General features: G+C 42.3%; 3 protein-coding genes and 1 long non-coding RNA gene across 5 annotated transcripts; 3 read left to right on the forward strand and 1 right to left on the reverse strand.

Moving 5' to 3' along the window:
* Positions 1 to 478: 478 nt before the first annotated feature.
* On the reverse strand, positions 479 to 14,625 carry LOC308331917. 2 transcript variants are annotated; one of them, XR_013965640.1, is made up of 3 exons: positions 14,495 to 14,625; positions 3,447 to 3,581; positions 479 to 1,480 (listed from the first exon to the last, which is right to left on the reverse strand). It is a non-coding gene; the product is annotated as an uncharacterized lncRNA (long non-coding RNA). The 2 variants fall into 2 exon arrangements; XR_013965641.1 differs by lacking the exon at positions 14,495 to 14,625 and having other exon boundaries at positions 3,447 to 5,738.
* hoxa11a (homeobox A11a) lies at positions 5,965 to 7,890 on the forward strand (the record flags this gene model as incomplete). The annotated part of the gene is made up of 2 exons (XM_080787458.1): positions 5,965 to 6,784; positions 7,658 to 7,890. The coding sequence occupies exons 1-2, from the start codon at positions 6,121 to 6,123 to the stop codon at positions 7,888 to 7,890; spliced, it is 897 nt and encodes a 298-aa protein (XP_080643584.1). The 5' UTR covers positions 5,965 to 6,120.
* On the forward strand, positions 14,093 to 17,026 carry LOC308331915 (homeobox protein Hox-A10-like; the record flags this gene model as incomplete). The annotated part of the gene is made up of 2 exons (XM_080787457.1): positions 14,093 to 15,002; positions 16,029 to 17,026. 2 exons carry the CDS (start codon positions 14,093 to 14,095, stop codon positions 16,301 to 16,303), a joined length of 1,185 nt encoding a protein of 394 aa, XP_080643583.1. The 3' UTR covers positions 16,304 to 17,026.
* Positions 17,027 to 20,100: 3,074 nt separating this feature from the next.
* On the forward strand, positions 20,101 to 23,196 carry hoxa9a (homeobox A9a). The gene is made up of 2 exons (XM_080786876.1): positions 20,101 to 21,693; positions 22,103 to 23,196. Exons 1-2 carry the CDS (start codon positions 21,129 to 21,131, stop codon positions 22,342 to 22,344), a joined length of 807 nt encoding a protein of 268 aa, XP_080643002.1. The 5' UTR covers positions 20,101 to 21,128; the 3' UTR covers positions 22,345 to 23,196.
* Positions 23,197 to 23,823: the final 627 nt, after the last annotated feature.

The following is a 23,823-nucleotide window of genomic DNA, read 5'->3' on the forward strand; positions in this document are numbered from 1 at the left end:
TATAGGTGTATAGGGCCTACACTAATGCTACATGTTTTTTAACCAAACTATATGCAAGCAATGACAATAAAGATCTATCTAAAACAAAAACAGTTGCGCTGATATCAAATTATTAGAAATTGAAGGCTATATGAACGTATACTCCAGTGGCATCACATTTTATTGAAAATGTGTAGTTTGAATTGTCAATTAATTAAAAACAAAAAAATATATTAACCCAGTAGCCTAATTGATAAATATCCTTCCATCCATTATGCTCTTTTCTTCCCCGTATAGCCTAAAGCGACTTTGAGTAGAAGAGAGCGCTATATAAATCAGATGTAAATCAGTGTTATTATTGTCTTTTGTAAGCTCATATAGTCACATTCAACACTCAATCGACCAAGCTTTAAAATCCAGAGATGGACAGTATTATCTTTTTGTTTGTCGACATTGGCCTAATGCCATCCTCAAACAAAAACCACATTGAGAAAGCATGTTAAGTGCATCACTTGGAAAGGCTTTTATTTACACAAATATTATCCTGGAATATCCTTTCTTTATTAAAATTGCACAGAAGAGGGTGGAGTTGTTGCATGGAGCACTGATTTGGCTTTATATTTGTATTATTATTATCTGAGATGATGATAATATAATGAATAATATTCATCTGTGATGAATTCCTGTTCTGTTCTTTGACTATATATATAAGTGTCTATTTGTACGTCTCTAAATGTTTTGATGAATTGAACAAGGTGGACCCTCTTGTGTAATGCTTAATCGGGTCGTCCACTCACAGTTAAAGTGATCAATCAATCAATCAATCAATGAGTAGAAAAACGCACCGCTTGCAAATCCTCGCTTATAATATAGCAAGACGTCGTTCCAAATGTTCACCGTTCTTGATGAGATATCTAAATACAGCTATATCTCGTGCCACCCTTTACCCCTTATCCCTGAACCTATTTGCCATTTTTTACTATTTTAAAACATTTTTAAATAGTTCAAATAACTGATCTACAAGCTCACACCGTGTCAATGTAGATTGGCTAGTTGAGTTATTTTAAAATAGTATTGGCAATTGCAAATACATTTAGGGATATGGGGTGAGGGGCGGCGCTGCATGGCGCAAGATAGTGCCCATATATAGTGTTAACTTAAAACAAAAAAGAATTCAGTTCTTTGAGCTTATCCCTTCCAAAAAGTAATTTTCCTCTTAATAGGCTTATACTAGCGGGGGTTTTCTTCAGCTATAGCAACTCTACGCAACTCCGAAACCGCATGTCCGCAGCCGCATTAATCCTTAGACCGTATTTTCTCGCAGTGGACAATTTGGCAGATAACAATAATTTTGACTTTATCCATTGGTTTGTCAAAGGTCCTCCATGTTGACCATGGAGTTGATCTGCCTTTTCTGTCCGGCGCCGTATAGTCCTCCCCTGTGTGGTCCCTCCTCTGGCCTTCTGTCGTCGCCATCGCACTCGCCCCACATTTCTGTCACCTGTGGATAAATCAATAACAGTTTTTTTTGCCGATTTAAAGAAGTTACCGCATATAGTGTATTCCCGTATACTTCAATTTCTACCAATGTCTCTGGGGTTATTTGGACGTTTGAAGTTTCGCTCGAGGTAATTTTAGATGTAAGGCCATAATCCTCTTCTCAATGCTCTTAGTCATACGCAACCCAATAACCGTCTACGTCTCATCAGCCAACTTGAATCTTGGCTCAAGTTGGCTGAGCCAAGATTCAAGTTCAAAAGCAAATTTCTCAAATATAGCCTCATGCTTATAGCAACTGTGCGACAACTGCAGGACTATAGAAACTGTGTGATGTATTTACAATGGAAAATTGGCCAGATGTGGCTAGCCGCTACCATGTATTCCTTGTTTTGTCTGTGTCATGGGCAATGCGCTCATCCTACACGCGCATCACATATAGGCCCACCACAAGCCATGCAGCACTTCACATAAGTGACTTTCATATTTCATATTCCGTCTTTTTTGTATGGGCGTTGTATAAAAAGAGTTGCTCTGATGATATTCTTGTTCAGCTATAGATTTATTAGGCTATTTTGATTTCAAGCTATACTATTACACCGTAACCCATATGTCGATGAGTGTATAGGATATCCGTCTTTATCATTAAAGACAAAGTGGCCGAGAAGGGTGCCATACTGTTTTTCCATCTTAAACGTTGTAAACAGAAAAAAAACATTGTTTGCAAGAAAGCTAAATGTCTTTAACTGTCCTTTGGAAGCTGCATGCCAAACACAGTTGTCGTCTTACGAGGTTTTATGGTTGGCTACACCCGTAGTCTAAATGTTGTAGCTTAGTCATTGTCATAAACGTTAAGCTTTCCCTGCTCGCCAAGGCTGAATTCGAATCTTATACCTAATTCACATGTATAGAAAGCCTAATAGTTTTAGCTCCATTACTTTTTATTTAGTCCAACGCCTTTCATATATAAGAACATCACAGCAGAATGAATACAAGGATGTTTGGGCCAAAAGTGTCACTTATAGAAATAATATTTTGCTTTTCCCCCCCTTTTTGGCAAAGCTCTTTCATAAAAACATTCATGCAGCACATAGGACCATGTCGCTTTCATTTCAGTCACATAAAAAAAAAAACCTGATCTTGTGAAATGTTGAACGCAGATGTTATTGTGCAACAGAGAACACTATAAATGCGGTGTTTAATCATAACAAGCCTCCGATGAAACGCGATATCGGTGTGCTGTATCACTGTCGCTTTAGGTGAATTGAGACCAATATAGGCTACACGTATACAGCCTGAATATTAGGCTATTATATGCTTATTTGGAATTGGAAGGTGAAGGTTCATTAAAGTATAAGTTTTTTCTTTCTTTTCTTGTTTCTTTTTTCCTTCTTCCTTTTTGGTACAATATCGATCCATCTTGTAACCTATATAAAGCCATGCCATGCACATGTCTTTAGTCTTTCCCCCAGTTTGGTATAGGCTACATAGTGTCATGTCTATGCATAGTATATAGGCTACTGCACGCGGCCATGCAGGAGCAGTATAAAGGCAAAAGCAATCGCATGGTAACTCCATCCGGGGCATACTGTGCCCTTAAATGGTCAGAGGCTCTTAGTCTTCAGTACAAGGCCGCGGGCGACGACCCTCTCCCTCCCCCGAACTTGAAGTCGACCGCACAGACAAACCGCTTTGGCGTTGAGAGCGTTTACGCTGCGCCATATATATACTGTCTCTGTTTTAACCTATACAAAACTGTATCAGGTCGATCGCCTGTGTGGAATGTATCAGGAAATCCAAAACAGAATCCAGGCATTTTTTACAAATGCTATTTTACAACTCTTTGATGGATGTAGCCTACTATGGCCAAACTTGAACTATGTCTTTAAGTTTTAAACACATTTCAAATGTCTACACACAGCCATTATGCCATATGGGTTTATTATGTTAAAAGTAAGTTAAGCTCTTACCTGTTTATGTTTCGATTCGTATAGTGTAGTAGGCTGTATGTTTTTCTTTCGTCGCAAGGAAAATCTCGGCTGCTGACTTTGAGTCCGTATAGGTTGCGACTTCCTATCACGCCTGGCCAGTTTTGTGGTGTCTGGCTGAGGAGAAAAAAAGACTCTTTAGAACACTATATAGGAGCTATAAAACGCAGGTCTGTGCAGAGCTGGCTTTGGTTTTCCAGGGCACCCTGTGCTCAATTACAGCTTAAAAGCTCCAACACAAGTCGTAGAATTTGTCTGGATTGACTGAGAGGCGGAGCGTGTGGTCGCATAGACTGGAGTTGTTTGTGACCCTACAATTTATCCAAATAAATTGGCCTATCAAAGAGACGATGGATCGGATGGATGACACGCATTGCATGGTAGTTCCCCGTCCTGATACAGTCACCGTTTTTTTACTTTGTACATGGAGCGTCTTAGCAAATGGGATATTTTAAGGTTATGTTACATATAGCCTATGTGCCACCATGCCGCAATTTGCTGCCCCAGCAGCCCCATGTGTGTACACCGGCCGGATTTTGGGTAAAGCGCGGTGGGGGCACAGAGTCCCGGCGGTCCTAATCCGTGCTCAGGTCTCTCATTCACAGCACATTAGCGTCAGGTTGCATGGCTCTCCCAAACTAGCTCGACGGTGGCCTCTCTGATTGAGGTGTCCACGCGTAAAGTGATATGTTAATGGCATATTTCTGCAAATATTACATTCTAAACAGCATAGGCTATTGGATAAATATAAATACAAAATAAAAAGTGTTTTTAATGAGTGGGGTTCCAAATAGCCTACGGTATAGTGTTTCAGTTATAGTGTTTTTTTGCTGCCCTGAAACCTCAAATACTAACTCCCTGTAGCCTATAACCAGGCGCATATTTCAAGTAATGGCATTACAGATTAAAAATTGATTTTAAAATTGTACACTGGATGAAATGTTACTAGATTATTTTGCGCAATAACTGTGAGATATAGCAGCGGTCATTTTTTAATTTCTGTGCGGCATTGCCCTCTTTGGTAAGATGTCCCGCCTTTGGTCTTTTCCCCTATATATCACATGTTTATATCAACAAAACGGGATTAAAGGCATTTTAAAATGCTGGGTAATAGAAGATACATGACACATGGATGGAAAAATCACTAGATGAACACTTAAAACATGGCTAGTGAGTTCCAGCAGGCTATTATTTATTTTTAATAGTCTGCATATTACTCATGAGTCATGCATATTAAAATATTTGCGCCCAAACTGGGTGGAACTGGAGACACATGCAGGGTAACTGGTGTATTAGGGCAGGCGGCCCTAAAACTGCATGCTTTCGGGGCACTTTGAGAATGGGCTATACTGCCCACGTGCGAGTCTAAAAAGCAAAACGGGAGTTTAGCATCATGGAATAGAATACTATTCTTTTAAATGTATAGGCTAAAGTATAGCGCGTATTGACCTATTGTGGACTTTAAGTGACAATTCAATTCCTGTAGATTTTATGAATCTATTCACATGCACCCGCAAGGTTTCGGTATAGGGTATTGATCTCGTATTATATTCTTCCACTGCTGTCGTATAGACAAAATAGTACATTTTTTTTAATTTTAGATTTTCAGAAGCTGTTCAGCTGATCCGATATTGTATAGAGCTATACATTCTAGGTAAATTAGTCTGCCTATAAATTAGTAGTTAGTAGTTTTTGCCGAAAGTTTTGCCGTTCATACAGCCAGGGGAAAAACATCAAGCGTTACTTGAACATGACCATGATAACCAAATGTTCACTAGGCCAAATGCAGTGCTGTAAACTAATGACGACCAAACATTTTCAAAGACTGCAGACTTCAAAACCAACCGGCTTGTATAGCTTACGCCTATTGCCTATAGACTCATTTGGTTGCTGTTTGTTTGTTTTGTGTCTGTGTCTGGGACTAATGCTTTAGTCTTTTGGTTCAAAGTTTAGGCTCACATTTTGTATTTTATTAAATGGCCATTAATGCGTATTTCTCCACCTTCCGTCATGAAATAGCCTATATGATATTCAATAAAGCTCTAATTACATGCATTATTAAAGCGTATACATCGCATATTATGAGGAATTGACATTCAATGTAGTTAAACCTTCGATTGCGATTTGTCATAGGCTGTACATTTTAACAGCCCGTGCGTTTATATATATTTTTTCTCTGACTTGCTGCATGTTGAGGAATTCATTTAGACCTTACATAGCGATAAACCACCAATGTCAAGCTTCAAGACATGCAGTAGTATGTCTCTTACTCATTCACTCTCCTACACACACACACACACACACACACACACACACACACACACACACACACACACACACACACACACACACACACACCTAGGCTACACCTTCAATGAATAACTCCATTTAAGAACACACACACACACACACACACACACACACACACACACACACACACACACACACACTAGCTGAAAATCTGTCAATTTCTGCCGTCGGTCACGTGACCTACGCCTCCCTGGAATGGATGGAGATGGCCCTCCACGTCAGCTTACGTCTCAAAATTTCTGCCTCGCGAACCTGCTTCAAAGAGGCACGAGTCACGGCGCCTCAGAGCCATGTTAAGGGCGGCTATAGAGGCGAACCCAACATAGAAAAAGTGTAGCGTGGAGGAATGATGGATTTTGACGAGAGGGTTCCCGTCGGATCGAACATGTATCTACCCAGTTGCACCTACTACGTGTCGGCGGGGGCTGACTTCTCCGGTCTGCCCTCGTTTTTGTCCCAAACCCCGTCTACCCGCCCCATGACATACTCCTACTCCTCTAACCTGCCGCAGGTCCAGCCCGTGCGAGAGGTGACGTTCAGGGACTATGCAGCCATTGACGCCTCCGCTAAATGGCCGCACCGGGGGAACTTGCCCCAGTGCTACCCCAGCGCGGAGGACATGGTGCACAGGGACTGTCTGTCGGCGCAGTCGGCGGCAGTTGGGGACATGTTCGCCAAAAACAACCCCGCCGCCTATCACCACCACCACCACCACCACACGGGCGCGGGCTCCGCCGCTGCCTCCAATTTCTACGGGAATCACGTTGGCAGAAACGGCGTGCTGCCCCAAGCGTTCGACCAGTTTTTCGAGACGGCGTACGGCAACACGTCGGAGAGCTCTTCCACAAATGACTACACGGGGGACAAAACGGCCACCAAGCAGCCGAGCTCTACTGCTGCGCCGGAGAGCACGCCTTCGTGCCGGGACACCGAGGGGAAGGAGCCCCGCGAGGAAGCCAGCAGCCCAGAGTCATCTTCCGGCAACAATGAGGAGAAATCGAGCAGCAGCAGTACGTATTAAGTCAGCGCCTTGGTTATGAGAGAAAGTTTGCAATCTAGCGCGCTGCTGTTAAAATTTTTATATGCTGTTTTATAAGCATATAAGGTTTATTGAGGGCCTGTAGATTTCCCCAACAAAACTTTGTTATAAACTGCGGGATCACGTGCTTGGAATTGAAATTGGCCGTGAAAGACATCAGGCCATGCAGTGATTTTTCTAACGCTCCCCGATGTTTGCAAAAAAATATATATATATAGGTATGCGTATACATCATAATACACCATGGTCTTAATTCCGTGTATCATAAATGTACTAGTGTCACGGTTTCTTAGCGTTTAAAGGAGCGCTTGCATGTAATGAGGGTGGTGCCTCTGGTTTAGGGTTTAGCACATATACTAGCCCTTGTGTTAAAGCCATTATGGAGCGTGCATATATTCTACCATTGTATATATTCCCATGTCCTCTTGATTCGTGATATAGACATAATATTTCTTTCAAATAAATAAATAAAATAGCCTATATTTACAACTATATCTAAATATATCCTCCAATGGCCGTGGCCACTATAGGATTCAAGGGGAAGCTTGCATGTTTTTGTTTTGTTTTTCTTGGTGGGAAAAGGTCAATGCTACAGTGTGTGTCGTATAGGCAATCCAATGATTTGTACTGGTTTAAGTCTGATTATATTTTTTAACATACATTTCCTATAAAATATGAAAACAAGACAAAAATGATCAACACTATATGCTGGACATGTTTTTCGCCCATGCGTAATATGGGTAACGTTAAGGCGCATATAATCCTTGGCAAATTTGAGCTGTTTATATTTTCCATACGACCGCATTATATAATAGTATAATCTCTTCTCTTTTCCCCCCTGCAGATGGACAGAGGACACGTAAGAAACGGTGTCCGTATTCCAAATACCAGATCAGAGAACTTGAACGAGAATTCTTTTTCAGCGTGTACATTAACAAGGAGAAGCGTCTGCAGCTCTCGCGGATGCTCAACCTCACCGATCGACAAGTGAAGATCTGGTTCCAGAACCGTCGCATGAAGGAGAAGAAGCTGAACAGAGACAGATTACAATATTACACGTCCAATCCTCTACTGTAGGGGTGTCGGCGTGGGGGGGGGGGGGGGGGGGGGGGGGGGGATCAAACAGCCGCACAGCTGCGATCCTCTGGCGTGGTGGAGGGACTGACGGACTGATTGACGGGCGGTGTCTTTGCCTCCAACAATGGCCGCAACAGCAGCAACAAACATGCTCGACGGTTAATTTCAAGTTCGAGGACATGCTGTAAAACATGATTTGAATCATTTAAAGGACGAGCATGAATTTGAGGCCCTCTAATGACTTTATTTCGCTCCTCAGATTTCATTAGAAAATATTAAAGCGGAATTAGTCTTCACTAAAGCTATATGCCGCTTTGTGAAGGCTCGTAGCCTGTACTGTTGTGAGACCGCCTTGTTAATTTTCCTTTCACGCGGGCAACATTACCAGTCTGAAATAGACTGGCCCCAGTGTATTTTGTAATCAAAAGACGTATTTTATTTTTGTATGTCTTTAAGTCAGAAGAAGTTGTAACGTTGTGGGTTCTTGATGGTAAATATGGGACTTAACTGAGACTAAAGACTTTGGTGTGACCAAATAATGCGTCTGTGCGGATGAGAATGTAATGTGTTTTCTGTTTGTGAACTTATTTATTTTGTAGCCACTTGTTTACTATGTCATTTAATGTCACGGCTAACCAAGTTTAAAGTCCATCCAGGAACAGGCTGTTGGGAGTCCCTGTTCAGTTTGGGCTGACCACAAATTGTATTATTGACCTTCAAGTAGACTGATATGAGGGCTGATATTTCTATTTGTGTATAGCTTTCACCACCCGTTCCACATTTGTTTTTTTCAATTTGTGGAGTCTATTAATACCAATCATTTGATAATTAGTTATACAGGCCAAACCAGAGATAAGCTTGTATATAGTTAGATCCACGGGTCGACTTGCACTGAGATATACAGGCCTTAAACACACTCATACAGGTTATATGCAATGGCCTTCTCGGTATGTCGACACATTGATTCAACACGACAGAATATTTTTTTCATTACTCAGTGATCCTTTTGGTACGTTATTGTCTAAATACAATACATTAAATACATTTTTCAGACGTCTTGTCACATGGTCAGGGTCATCGCATTGAATCAGTTGCTATGATATGCCCAAAATATTCTGTATTATCCTATATTTCGAAATTAAAAATGAAAAGATTATTGAAACAATTGACATTGTGCCTGGTTGTTGTTTTATAAACCCGCATTCATTCCATTTAGCATGTAACGTGCACGTTTGTAAGCCTATATGCTTATACGCTTATACGGAAATTCCGCGCCGCCTTACATTTACGCACGTAGAATTCGGAGAAGAAATTCATCTTTTTACCTCTTTCTGTAACATTCATAGGTTTGTATCATAGACTGTGTTTGTATACATATATGGACAACGTGTAAAAACGGCGTAATTACTAGATCCTATATAGCGCCCAACTATACTGCACTGGTTGAATGTAGGCTATGTTAGGCCTACCAAGATATGAAAATAATGCGCTTGTGGTTGTCAGGAAACAATAAATGAAGACAAATTAAGTAAATTCTTTTTTTTAATCTAGTTTATATATAAACGTGTCATCCCCAGCTCAATTTGTGTTTGAGCGATAAGCTTTCCTACATTTTAAATCGTAGTCGGACTACGGTAGTCCACAAAGTCAATTACATTGTAAGATTGTAGTCTTTTTTTAGGAAACAGAGTTTACGTATAGTGAAATTCATTGGCTTTGAACTTCTTTCTCTATTCCACTCTTAATAACGTCTGTTGTGAGTTGTGACCGCATGCTGCACGCATTTAAAATGTTGCTCTATATGCACTTTGTGTGTGTGTGTGTGTGTGTGTGTGTGTGTGTGTGTGTGTGTGTGTGTGTGTGTGTGTGTGTGTGTGTGTGTGTGTGTGTGTGTGTGTGTGTCTCTCTGTCTCTTTATAACCTGTCATTCACTCATTGGGTTTGAAAATACTTTTCTAACAACATTCTCCTTTAGCACGGACCGCCATATTTGCTGTTGTTATCACTGTGTTTATGGGAGCTAGCCGCAGCGCATTGGCGTTCATATATGACAGTCAAAAGGGCCATAAACGGGGGAGAGAGAGGCTGAAGTTTATGGTTGCTTCTCTCTGCCATAGTCCGTCCGGCCTTGCCTTCGCGCATCCTTTACTGCGCGCTGGAATTCCGTCCCTAATTACGGGACATCCTCCCCGTTGCCGCGGCAACGCAACCATAAAAGCTGTCTGAGAGTCTGGAGCATTTGTACAATTGGAGTGCAGTGCAATAAACTGTCTGAGACCCAAGGTTATTAACTGTGTTACCAGGGAGGCGAGAGAGACAACAGGGAGGGGACGGATAGGAAAAGCTCCCCAAGCTTGCCCATCGACTTCATTTGAGAATGTTTTCCCCATTGCGCGGTTTATCCACCTCGATTCGGGGGTGGTGGTGGTGGTGGCGACGACTGGACTGGACTGACGACTATACCTGCTCCTTGCCGCCGGGCGGCGCTAATGGGACCAATGTCATGGCCGTGGATCTTTTTCTGTCTGCAGCCGCTCGCAACAAGAATGCCTCAACATTCATGCATGCAGGTAAAAGTTATTTACGCACACAGCAAGGCTGTATTAAGTTATTCTGTGCCATTCGACGCATCGTGTGTGCTTGTTTCAGTATACTGACTGAGTCTTGACTCTGCTATTGCACGTGGAGGCAATGTGTATTGTGTTTTCCCTGGCCCTGACAATAGCGTATAACTATAATATTGCATGGTGTTTTAAGGTCCGTGCGGTAGGCTATATAGTATTACTGGAGGCCCTAATAAGGCAACACATCTGTGCCAAGCCTCCATGCTGCATGTGCTATTCATTTTGCTGAGCTCGGAGTATTTATGGTTGAGGTGTAGCATGGTATACGCGTGTACCTGGCTAAATCCGCAACCCCATACAACCCTGCATGGCAGCTACGGCTGTTCTGGGTTTGGGTAACTGTGCCCTAATTATTTAAAATGGAAGTAGTTAATGTCTGTCTTAACGACAGAGCAGTGAGCTGGTGGTGGATGTTGGATACAAAATCAGGCTAATGATTCCATTTTCTGATGGTCTCCCGTGCTAATGCACCTCCTCTTAAATCACAACAACCATAGCGGCGGGCCGGGCCTTTGCTCGTTCATGGTCCACGGCTTTTCATCAAGAAATCCGTCTCTGCAGCATTTGGTGTCCTTCCAAAACACATCATTCTCCAGCGTGTGCCAAGTTGTATGAAGGATGTGATTGAGAACGTAGATTCGATTGTGATATGCCATATCGTGTCTCCCTTTTCCTTCCTGTCTTTCAGGGAAACATGCAGTGCCGAGGGAGGGGGGGGTGGGGGGTATTCGGTGTCAGTCCAAGGCGTGAGGGGTTATTCTGGACCTACAAGCGTGTGTGGACCATGAGCCCCCTTTTCCTTTGTCTCTTGTGAAAAATAAATGCTTCCGCTGGATGTAATAAAACGCCGCATTATTGTTCATAACTGCACTCGGGACGAACATGATCCGGCTCAAACGGCCTCTTCGGCCACGATTATATGGGCCCTGATCAAAGCCAGTGGTCAGAGTCGACTTGTTTTAAGGAAATAATAGCTGGGCAGCTGTGAAAATGAAGATTTAATAGATGCAATTAATAACTGCACGTCTGTAACACAACGATATGGATAGGGGGCCTTGATGCCAATATACAGCACCATGAAGTGTGCGGACCAAAACAATTTAACATGGGTGCACATAATTAATTGATGTGGGTATTCAGTTTCCGTAGTGGCTCGTGTGTCTTATAAGGGCGGAGATAGTCGTGTAGGAATTTATATATATATATATATATATATATATATATATATATATATATATATATATATATATATATATATATAGCGTTTGATTAGTGTGCCTGCACTAGCAGTTTTCCAATGTAAGTTTAGGGGAGTTTATTACTAAAGCACAAATGGTCAGTGCGGCTTTGACAAAGCCCACCATGCAGTTTCCCTTTCTCAAATTCACCAATTTTTGAAACAATATAGCCCTAGCCTGGCTTATTGTGTTAACTCCATCTACAAAGTACATGGTATCAAAAACAGTAAACAATAATATATTGTTTTGTATTTTCGACGTTTAGTTTTAGCAGACTTGTTAATTTCTAGCGCCAACGCGCTAATGGACAAGCCAGTGTACTTTCACTGACAAATGACCTGCCAATTGACAGACTATTTGAAAACTCAAATGAGCCTAATTTACGTATCTCTTCCAAATTTTACCCTATATGGACTCCAGGCCACAAACAAGCCCGGGGGGCTCCCCGGCCACCTGGCCCTGGTAATGGCAAAGCTGGGTGAGATTAACTTCAACCTGGAGGGAGCACATGGCCAAGGACACCGCGAAATAGTGGGAGAGTTTTATTGTTGTCCTTATTGCACCAAATTGGACCGGCAGGATGACTTGTATATGTGCATTGTGTCTCATTGCTGCATGTGGCACCCTGCACACAGGGGGGCCGCATTTGGTCATTCCAATCATGTAATGTTTGTCACGCAAACAAATAGTTTCTATGCACTATTTTGTGCAATTTCTTGTTTAAACGTGCTGCACGGCTCTCCGGTCATATAGGGTAAAGCTTGTGGTCACACGAAATAATATTTACATGTTCTCTAACAGTCTATAAACGAAAGTAAAGCCTTTTACTACTCCTTACCACGCTGTGCGTAATGATCAGTTTGGCCCGCAAGGAACCATTATCATTTTTAAATAAACATTGGACTAAACTGACGTAAAATGTAAGGAAATGTCTTGTAATCCGAACTGTACATATACACCTTAAGAATAACGTATATGTACATTTTTCATTTATTGTCATACTGATTTACATTGTCATGTGACTATATATGAAATTAAAATGTGGGTTAATCGGCGTTAGCGGCTTGGAATGTCAACATCACGTAGGCTATATTATGTTTTTTATTAAAGCGTCCAATGTTGAATTAAAACAGGGCGTAAATTGCTGTGTTTTTGTAAACTGCTATCGAAAACATAGATTTATTTTTGCCTGATATGGTGACATCGGTCTCGTTTGCTATAGTGTTTACGCACGGCCCCTTTTTTTTTTTTTTTTTATGAATATTTGCTTATAAATTCTAACCTCGGTGGCACCATGGGCCATGGACCATGGTACATTTTTACTCATGGTCCATGGCACATGAGTAAAAAATTACATATGCTTAGTTTATAAATCACAAGATATTACAATAACATGGAGGAGGTCACCTGAAGACCCGTACAATTTTAGCAAGTCTCTTTGTCTGGAAAAATAGTGTCCTTGGGTGCTTGTTGTTCAGTCGACCAGGTATACAGGATTATCCTTATAACACCACTCCTTTTTTATACTGCAGAGGGACGCATACCTACTATCTTTATCTTCAGGCAAGACGATGCACCAGGAAGAAAAAAAAACTATTTCGCCAAAGGCGAATCTTCTACAATCAAAGCATTTTATCACCATCCACTCCATTGGCATGTTATTTTATGCCTTTGTTGTTGCATGGGTTTCAGTAACCCATAGTGCTTTTAATCTCAATTGGCCAGTATAATGGGATGCTTTATTTAACCTCTGCTGGCTTTTTTTTATTTTTTATGAGTTAGTCATATTTGAAACGAAAGGGATTTGTTTTGGGGTTTTTCAAACTTCACAATCACCCTTTGATGTATTTAAAACTACAAACTGATATAGTCCTGGTTGTGTCTTTTAGCATTTAAAAATTTTAAAGCATTTATAGCCTGTAATCTGGTCTTCATGGTATAACATTTATTCTACAAATGGGGAAACAAAAACTTCTTCACTGCTAAAATAACTCTGTGCATTCGGCAGCCTGTCTGCATGTGTGGTATATTTCACGTGCTTTGCGAGCGTCCGCATGAGCGCAATTTGAACATGTTCTAAAGTTTATATATCGTGGAAGACTTTTCTACTTTATATATATATATATATAGGGTAATGGTGGTGCATTAAACCGAGGTGAGAGAGAACACACTGATTGCTGTGCTGTCTGCTTTCTCTTGCCTCAGCCCCATGATGGATATGTCTACGTAGCCTCGGAGTGGGAGGGACTGCCGCGGCTCTAAGCCTCTCCATTGGCTTCCCAGTCAGCACGGCAGAGAGGGGGGTACCTCTAATCATATCCAGCATGTTTTGCACAAGAAATGTCAGCCAGAAAGGGCTATCTTCTCCCTTCGCCAAAATACACCACAATAATGTCATGTTCGGACAGTCCGTCAGGAAACGCGTTTTTAGTGGATTCTCTGATCAGTGGCCGCACCGAGGGCGGCGGAGGGCACTACCCCGGGAGCGCCGTGTGTGTGCCCCATAGCGCCGCCACAGATGTGCCTTACGGACTGCACAACTATGGATACTTCCCAGGTATGGGCAAGCGGACCGAGGTCGCCCCCCAAACCATGGTGCCCGCGTCGGGGGCATACATGTCTAGCATGGAGATGTGGATGGACGCGCAGAGGTCATGTCGAATGGAGCAAGAGCAGCCGGTGGGTCCCCAGGTCGCGCCCTGCTCCTTCCCGCAGCAGAACATTAAGGAAGAGAGTGCTTACTGTCTGTACGAGCCGCAGAAGTGCCCCAAAGCTTCCACCGCCGAAGACCTCACGTATTCCCGGCTAACTACAGCTGGTGGCGCCGGCTCGGGCTCGTGCACAGTCACGGATGGAGGTGGTGGTGGTGGTGGCGGCGGGGGCTCTGTGCCTGTGCCGGGCTACTTCCGCTTGTCTCAGACGCACGCACATTCTCATAAACTTTACAACGGCCCCCAGCCGAACCCTTCCCATTCTCATTTTGGCCTACACCCCCCTCCTGCGCCCGCTCGCTTCCACACTCCGCCGACGCCGACCTCCGCCGCACCAGCCACGGCGCAGGAGGGAAGACACACCGGCGAGGAGCCTGCGGTCTCCTCTGCGGGAAACGGAGCCCTGCAGCAGGCGCAGCACGCGCGGCCGGCGGCGGAGCAGCTCGACGAGGCACGGGAGTCGTCGGATGCAGAAGCTTCCTCTGCTGACGAGGCAGAAGAGGCGCATGACAAAGGGAAGGCGACAAAGGCCACCAAAGGTGAGCGTTATTGGGATCGTTTAAGGTGTGGTTCTTCACATGTTGTTTTGGATTGCATGCTATGCTGCAGGTATGCGACGCTTGAAGGATTTCCACGCACCTGTCAGTGAAGCTTTTAGTAAACTTTATGGCTCCAGCAACAATTCAAGTGGCGCTTTTTGAAAGCTGTATGTGTATATATATAAACAAGTAGGCTATCTTTGCTGCCATTGACACCAATAATTGTTATTTTTGCTTTTCTACAAAAGCAGGGATATGATCTCTTAAATAATATAGCAGAACAACACATACCAGTCAAGCATATGAGTCAAAGTGACAGGGGACGTTTTACCTCTAATGTTTGTGAAGTCTAAACATCAGCAAAGTTCGAATAAAATGTGAAACGTTAAAATAGGCCTGCACTAAGCTGTATATAAACAACACGTACTTCGAAAGATATTTTACAGCTGCGTAAAACAAACTGCATAGCACAGACATAAATAGTACTAAGTCCATGAGCCATGCCCATAATGTCTTTATCTACTACCATTTTCCCCCATGTCGTTGTTGTGATGTTTAAACTTTAACCTTTGTTCGACCACTGGTGTAAACATGTAATTGACAATTATTCTAAATTCTGCAATTGTGAGTATAGCACGTTTCAAGCTTGTTCATTATTCAAGCTAGGCTAAAGTCAAGGGAATCAAATGGTGAGGCCTATATTTTACGCATACCTTCCAACACACACACACACACACACACACACACACACACACACACACACACACACACACACACACACACACACACACACACACAAAGGGAGGGGGGAAGAGACTAGACTATATGGCTAGTCCTAGACAGTAAAATAGTGCACAATGTGAATAACTGAATAACTCTTAGTACTGCATTGACCCAAATTGACCCTTATGTTTACTCTCATAATTGCATGCGCTAGGTAGCTATAGTCCCCCCCCACTCATGTTATACAGCACGAACTATAGCAATATATTATCATGCATGTATCTCCTATATTTTCCCCTATAGGAGACACAAAAAGCGAAAGCACGGCCAACTGGCTGACAGCGAAAAGCGGCAGGAAGAAACGTTGCCCTTACACCAAGCACCAGACACTGGAGCTCGAGAAGGAGTTCCTCTTCAACATGTACCTGACTCGCGAGCGTCGCCTAGAGATCAGTAAGGGCGTGCACCTGACCGACAGACAGGTCAAAATCTGGTTCCAGAACCGCAGAATGAAACTCAAGAAAATGACGCGAGAAAACAGGATCCGCGAACTCACGTCCAATTATGGCTTTTCGTGATGAACAAGAGAACATACATAACGTGAAATTTTGGTGGAAAGGTATAATGAATCAAATGACTCATTTCATTTGTGGAGGAGGGGAGGAGGTGGGAGGGGGGGGGGGCATATTTTCAGGCTTAGCTAAAAGCCAATGCAACGTCCTCTGAAGCTACTGAGAGAAAAAAAAAGAAAAATCGTTTCACCCTGTTTTTTCTGATGTTGTGTTTTGTATTGTTGATTCCATTCTGTTATATTTCTGTCGTCCTGCAGTTGAATATTTTGTCGTCAGTGGAATTAAATTGATGCAATTCAAAACAGTCGTTCCTATACGGAACATGGTAAAGCCGGAACAATAGCCTATACAAATATATACCAAAATAGTCTTATTTCTAAATTGAGTTATCCAAATTTAAAACATGTGTATTTTTTAAAAATTGGAATTGCATGGTTAAACCTACTCAGAACTATTTTTTGAAACATAATAGGCCTAATGCCTATACACACGGGATTGATAATCCACCCTTGGTCATTATAGTTGTAGTAGGCTACCATGCTATGTAGGCCCTATTCTATGTATGAGCTAAATGTATAAATTGAGGGGGGGGGGAAAGATTAATTCAAGGGCGTAAACCGAGGAACATGTGCAACGTGGAGGAATGTTTTTATTGTACATTATGGTGTAAATATGACCTTGTGTTTTTGTGTAATGCTTAATAAATTATCAGTGCGCATTTAATGAGTAGCAGCTTAGATTTGCATCATTCATTTGGTATGTATTGGTATTTGTTGTATATTGTGGGCTGTCTGAAATTATCAGAGTATATAGGCTATATATACTGCTTTACAGCGCTGTTTTAAATAGGCTATAGCCTATACTACTATATATATTTTTTGTATTAACGATACATTTTGTAACCGAAGATGTGATGCATGCTATTTGCATGTTGTCTTGTTTGGGGTAGCATACGCTAAAAAAATGTTTTAAGGGCCACTGTATATGGCTATCGGAAATAATGAACGTATTATCCTCCTAGCCAAGGAGGCTATAACGTGTCTAGGTCGTCCAGCTGCATGCCTAGCCGGCTATTGTAGAGTTTTATGACTCGTCTGTATATGACGATTCTCGCTCTCCTCAAAGCCTAGCTTCAGTCGAGAGAGAGCCCTTAAGACGGAGAGGAGGCCTGACACACCGGTGCTATAGAAATGTGGACCGCATAGAACTAAAAATGTGGATGAAGTAGTCCTTTCTGGGTTAGTTTGGCAGTGCTCGGATTCACTGTTGGAACAATGGGTAAGTCGCTTTACTATTGTGCATGTGGGATTTTGCGTCATGCTACTCGCCTATAGTCCTTTAGCATATCACTAGCGTAAACAACGTAATTGCATTTTTTTTCTCCCCCCAATATTGACTGTTTTGTGCACTTGATTGTGGGACCCGCACGACGTCGATGGTGCATTGGGACTTGTCTGGTGTGTGTTTTACGCGAGGCCATGGATCGACTGTCGAGTGGTTTAGGTAGTTTCATGTTGTTGGGATCCATTTGAACCCCCTGCAACACGAAACTGTCTTAATTGCCCCAGTTATATGCACCGAGACCTGTCAGGCGAGCAAATCTGGAACATAAATGTGATGGGGAGTTGTTGAAAGTGGAGGAAAGGTAGGCCTATTTTGTCACCATGCTTATAAAAGCCATGGGCTTAAGTCGGAGAGCGTGGTTTGCATGCTGTGGATTTCTAACCTGTCTCCTCTAATGTTCTCTCTTGTCCTTTCGACTCGGGGTTTTCTCTCTCCTTTATACATTAAGCCTCGGCATAGACGTTAATCCTATATTTAACTTGGTCGTCGAAGCTATAGCTATAATGCATCGTGGAACTTGGAATTAGGCTAAAAGCTAAGACGTTTTTTTTTTTCTTTCCTTTTTTCTTTTTTTTCCATGTCAGTCGTGACGCAGACACGTCAGACAAGGCCTCGGTTACGACCACTGCAGTGGAGGGGAAGGGGAAGTTGAGTGGGCAACAGCGACCTCAGTGGCGCGCCAGAGGGTTAATAGTTAGGCATACCGGATGCTTCCACTGCGCAATAGCTGTGGCCAACAAAAGAGGGGAAGGGCTTTATGGCGATATTTAGATCCGCCAGACAGGCTGTTATCTGCGGGCAAAAGAAGTGAATAGCCCCTGCGGTAAACTGGGTCCGTGTTTAAAACACCCTTTACTTTTACTGCTTGAGAGCCATTGGACTATATGTGTCTCCATTCCCTCCCCCTTTTGGAAGGTGTTTGTCTCTATACTATACGTTTAGTGCGCATAGTGTCTCTGTGTGTACAATTCCTTACCTATTTCTCCGTGTGTTTTGATGTCTGGGCATGTGCGATGGCTTCATATCAACAAGGTGATAGAACTGTATGGTCCGACACATGACGCACCTTTTTGTATTTGCCCTTAAATCTATAAAGGCAAAGCCATGCAGTGAACAGGATTCCTTCGAGTTGAATTGCCTGTGGCCTTGTGGGGTGTTGGCCATGCAACTCCTTGTTTAGTTGCTGGTAATAAACATAGCACACACATCACAATGTGCGAGAACTCATTGGTGGTTGTTTAGTAGTATACCACGTTATAGCTTTGATCCAGTTAGCTTATAGTGATCGTAACTTGATCATTATTTCTGATCCTCGTTTACGCACGCAGTCACGCGGCCACCTTTGAGTGGGGACTATTCTATTCTATTATTATTTATTAGGCTTCTTTATTTTATTTTTTTGAAGGCATAGATGTTTAGGCGTTGTAATCAAATTAACTCATAACGTTGTTTAATATGTAGGCATATAGGTTGGTTTGGTTTGGTTCCCATATTGGAAATGAAAATAATTCAATGTTATTTTCTTTGTAGCTGTACTTGAAATTAAAAATATAAATAGCATTAAAGAATCAAAATAGCAAGATGGACTCACTGCTCATTCATTATTTATTTTCGTTGAATTTTAGGCTATTAGGCTATATATCCTGCATATATAGGATATGATTTTTTTTGTTTTTCGTGTGCGCTTCCCCGCACCTCACAATTAAAAAAGACTATATAGGCAACCACGTATACACCACATTAAATATATTTTATTTAACTACCACGTAAAATTGTGTAACGTGGCTGCATATTGGAATATAATTATTTGTTAATGTAAATAACAGCTTATGTAGGCTATACTGTTATACGATAGCTATACCGTTAATATATATATATAAAAAGAATAGCTGTAGGCCTATACATTACAACGGGGATATCGTAATAGGGAAATTAGATAGCCTACACCTATATCTATTAACAAGTTTGCACTTTTTAAATAGTTAACATTCTCCCATTGCCTAAACTATAGGCTGGGTTGCTATAGATCGTATTTTACGATTCGTAATTGGCTGTTTTGTATATGTTTTGCCTGAACGCGGCAGAGGGCACTTTCTTAATCTATGAATATTGGTATAGTTTAGTGTGATCTCTTAAATAATTGTGTACGGCAATTTAGGTTAGAATGGAATGCATTTTTATTAGTTATTTTTGGCCCAATTGGCCGCATATACCCGTGGAGTGATGATGCTAATGTCGAAATCACGCGCAATGACATGACATGGACAGCCATGTCATGTATACACAGCAAACACACACACTAATATATATATATATATATATATATATATATATATATATATATATATATATATTATATCTCACAAACAATACAAACAAACACTGTGTGTGTGTGTGTGTGTGTGTGTGTGTGTGTGTGTGTGTGTGTGTGTGTGTGTGTGTGTGTGTGTGTGTGTGTCTAGCTGTAATCCCATAACTAAAGCATTGTATAACACATGGTTTAATGTCAAATGCTTGCTCATGCTGTACGATGATGTATGATAGCCTATGTTACTTGGCTGGTTGGCTTATGTTTGCACATACATGCAGGCCTATATATCCTCCCACAGAAAAATGAAAGGAAAATATGGGCATTGGCACTATAAGCATAAAGAACTAAAGAAACATGCAGAAGATTGGAATATGCCCCATATATGGCCTAAGAAATGGTCCAGGTATAGGCTATAGCCTTATATACAACTATACCATTTATAAATAATTTAAAAACCCATGGCGCCTGCTCCATCACAGCACATGCACCATTTGTGTTTTGCGTTTCTCCAATATGGCGGTGTAAAAAAAAAAGGAAAAAAAAAAAAAAACGAAGGGAGGGAGGGGGAAAAAAATCCATGTGTTTTGTGTGAGCAACGTTGGTAGGGTGCTTACGTGTCTTATAAAATACCTCGTAAAATAAGCCTTCCAAAAGCATACTGTTAGATAGACTGGATAGATACGTGCAGCAATTTAACACCACTGATTGAAAAGGGGGTATTTCCCAATCTATGCTTTGGTTATGCCTTAATCATATACAGTGTTTACGTATATATCTCGCGGATTTCTAGTCTCTCAGATGTTAGTCGTATATGTTAATTCTTTGCTTTAAAACTAGGGGTTGTTATAGGAGAGCCCCGCGAGCGTTTAATGGCCAGAGGGATTGATTTATCCTTTATTGTTCAGCCTTTATGATCACGTGCGCCCCGTTGCCCAATGGCATGGCAGCCTGGGTCCCCACTACTAGTCGACTGTAGTTCTTTGAGGAGCCAAGTTGCTACTTGATTTCTTCACATTGTTATTTTGTAAGGTCCGGTTTAGTGCGTGTGTGTGTGTGTATGTGTGTGGGTGGTGTGTGTGTGTATGCGTGTGTGTGTGTGCGCGCGTTTGTTTTTGCATGTATCTGTGTATGAGTGCGTAGATGTGAGTGTTTTGCTTTTTTTTCTTCCCCTTTGCCATGTCGACATCCGGAACACTGACTAGTTACTACGTCGATTCCCTCATCTTGCCCGAGAGCGAGGAGCTCTCGGCGCCGAGATACCCCTCCGGCCCGGGGGGGCTCCAGCACTCCAGGCAGCCCGCCTCCATCGGCGACCACAATGAGCTCGGGACTTGCACCTTCCCGAGCAAATCCTCGGTCTTCAGCCCGTCCTGGAGCCACGTTCCGGCGCAGTTCCCGGGCGCCGTCTCCTCTGTTTATCATCACCACTATGGGCATCCCCAGGTCCCGGTCGGCGGGGATCACACGGACGGCCGCTACATGCAGTCGTGGTTATTGGAGCCTATGTCCGGCTCGTTGCCGATGACAGGATTACCGGCGAGCCATCATTACGGTATCAAACCGGAGGGTCTGGGAGCGCGGGCGGACACTAGTGCGCTGCCCGGCTCCCACACGGCGCTGCTGCTCTCCGATTACGCCAACGGGACGGTGGCCACGGCGTCGCCGCCGGTGGAAAGGGACGCGGTGCCCAGCCAGGCCGGGGAGGTCGAGGAGAAACCGCTCAAACCGGCCCTAGATCCAAGTAAGTGCTTATATACACACTTGCTTTGTATTCAGCCCGCATATGCTAATGCGTAAAGTTGAAGGGATTCAGTTGCATGCGTGGAGTGACGGGGGTGCCATTCTAAACGTGCCATTCTCTCTCTCGTGGGTGGCAGTTAATATGCCAGGTCTCACTCTCACTGTGACGAGACAACTGTAGTAGGTATCACATTTAAGACAGCTGAGGGAGCTGGCTCGTTTCAGCAGCGTGCATGGGCCTATTATTGCAGCCCCGTTTACGGCGGCGCACAGCCATTTTCGCTCTTCTAAAATGGATGACCATTTTAGCATCTGTCCCCTGTTATATACATGAGTGATGTGTTTTGATATTTGGGACAGTATACAGTCACCGGACCTCACACCAGTCTCGCATCACCCCCTCTTTCCAGATAACCCCGTGTCCAACTGGCTCCACGCAAGTGCCACGAGAAAAAAGCGCTGTCCGTACACCAAGCATCAGATTCTGGAGCTGGAGAAAGAGTTCCTCTTTAGCACGTACCTGACGAGGGACCGTAGGTACGAGGTGGCGAGGCAGCTAAACCTCACCGAGAGACAGGTTAAAATCTGGTTCCAGAACCGCAGGATGAAGATGAAGAAGTTTAACAAAGATGGCGGACCGAAAGACGATTAAAAACCTTAAATTTCGGATATTTACGGAGCTTCATAGGTGTATACGAAAGCTCTTTAACTCTGCTGGACTATGTTTGTAGACATTTGTCTTTGTTGTTTTACCCTGTAACAGAAGCTGTTAGGCCCATTTGTCTTGTACAAAGCATGTCTGGCTTATTGCACAATTTTTACAGTGCCCATTTCGTTTTTTATGTTGATTCCAATTAATACCTCGTAAAAGTCGCTGTGCATTATTTGACCTGGTCATTGTGCCCGTTTGTGTGTACGGATGTTTCTAGTTGTGCGTTCCCTGGTTTGTAGCTATATTTGGTGTCTATAGATCCGAGTCAACTGTATTATAGTTTGTAAAATGTACTTAATTTTAAAGTTGTTTCTCCCTAATTGATAGGGTATCATTATTATTATTATTATTGGTAACCATGAGTTTGAATCTAACATTGAAACCGTATAGACAACCCCCGACATGACAGCATTTTGAAGTAGGTGCATGAGCCACAGAAGCCACTTGAAAATGCATATCAGATGTTAGAAGCTATTTAACAATGACCTTGTTTTTGACTACCTATAGGTATATCTCTCGACTACCTACAATAATCTTATTTTCCCCCAAGGCGGTAGGCTATATAGATTCATTGCTTGCGAGCTATCTGAATTTCAGGGACGTTTTGAAAGGACATTCTGTTTAGAGAGAAAGAGGGAGATGGAGAGAGAGAGAGAGAGAGAGTGAAAACAAAACACTGTAGGCTACTTAAATGAATACCTCATGGTCTGCTGACCTTTCAGATTTTTTTTTCTTCACAAATGTAATTTGTATTTTATTTATTGAATAAAACAAATTATATATGCGAATACATGCACGTTCCCATTCTTATGTCCTTTAGGCCTTTTTTGCATTCATATATTTTGACATTGCTATGGTATAGAATAATTCTAACTATTTGAATCTGTTCATAATAGTATTTTGTATTGACATTCAAATATAGTGGCTTCAATTAGGCTACTGTGAGGGTAGCCTGTATATGAAAAAGAAATAGTCAATCCCGTCTAGAATTAGCTGCTGTTCAAATTTTATTACATGTTTTATTTTATTTTTCATTTGTATGTATATACTTCCAACTTTATTGTATTGCTCTGGATTTTATTGAACAACTGGAATTGTTCTTAATACAGAACATGAGGGGAAGCCGTGACAGACACACACACACACACACACACACACACACACACACACACACACACACACACACACACACACACACACACACACACACACACACACACACACACACACACACACACACACATGTATGTATGTATACACGTACATACATACATACATACATACATACATACATTGCATAGTCCCCAGTGAATAGGCATTTTGCCCTTCACTGCAGGTAACCCTATTTTGGAGTAGTTTTAAATAAATGAAGGTATGGTGGGCTGGGCTTTTTACAAAAAAGCCCCCCTTTTAAATACT

Source organism: Protomyctophum bolini (genome assembly GCF_963924005.1).
Source record: "Protomyctophum bolini genome assembly, chromosome: 17".
Classification (NCBI taxonomy): Eukaryota; Metazoa; Chordata; class Actinopteri; order Myctophiformes; family Myctophidae; genus Protomyctophum; species Protomyctophum bolini.

Excerpts from the sequence above, each read along its gene's own strand:
- hoxa9a (XM_080786876.1), top strand. The coding sequence starts at position 21,129 with ATGTCGACATCCGGAACACTGACTAGTTACTACGTCGATTCCCTCATC. Across the intron at positions 21,694-22,102 it reads CAAACCGGCCCTAGATCCAA|ATAACCCCGTGTCCAACTGG; the intron begins GTAAGTGCTTAT and ends CCCTCTTTCCAG.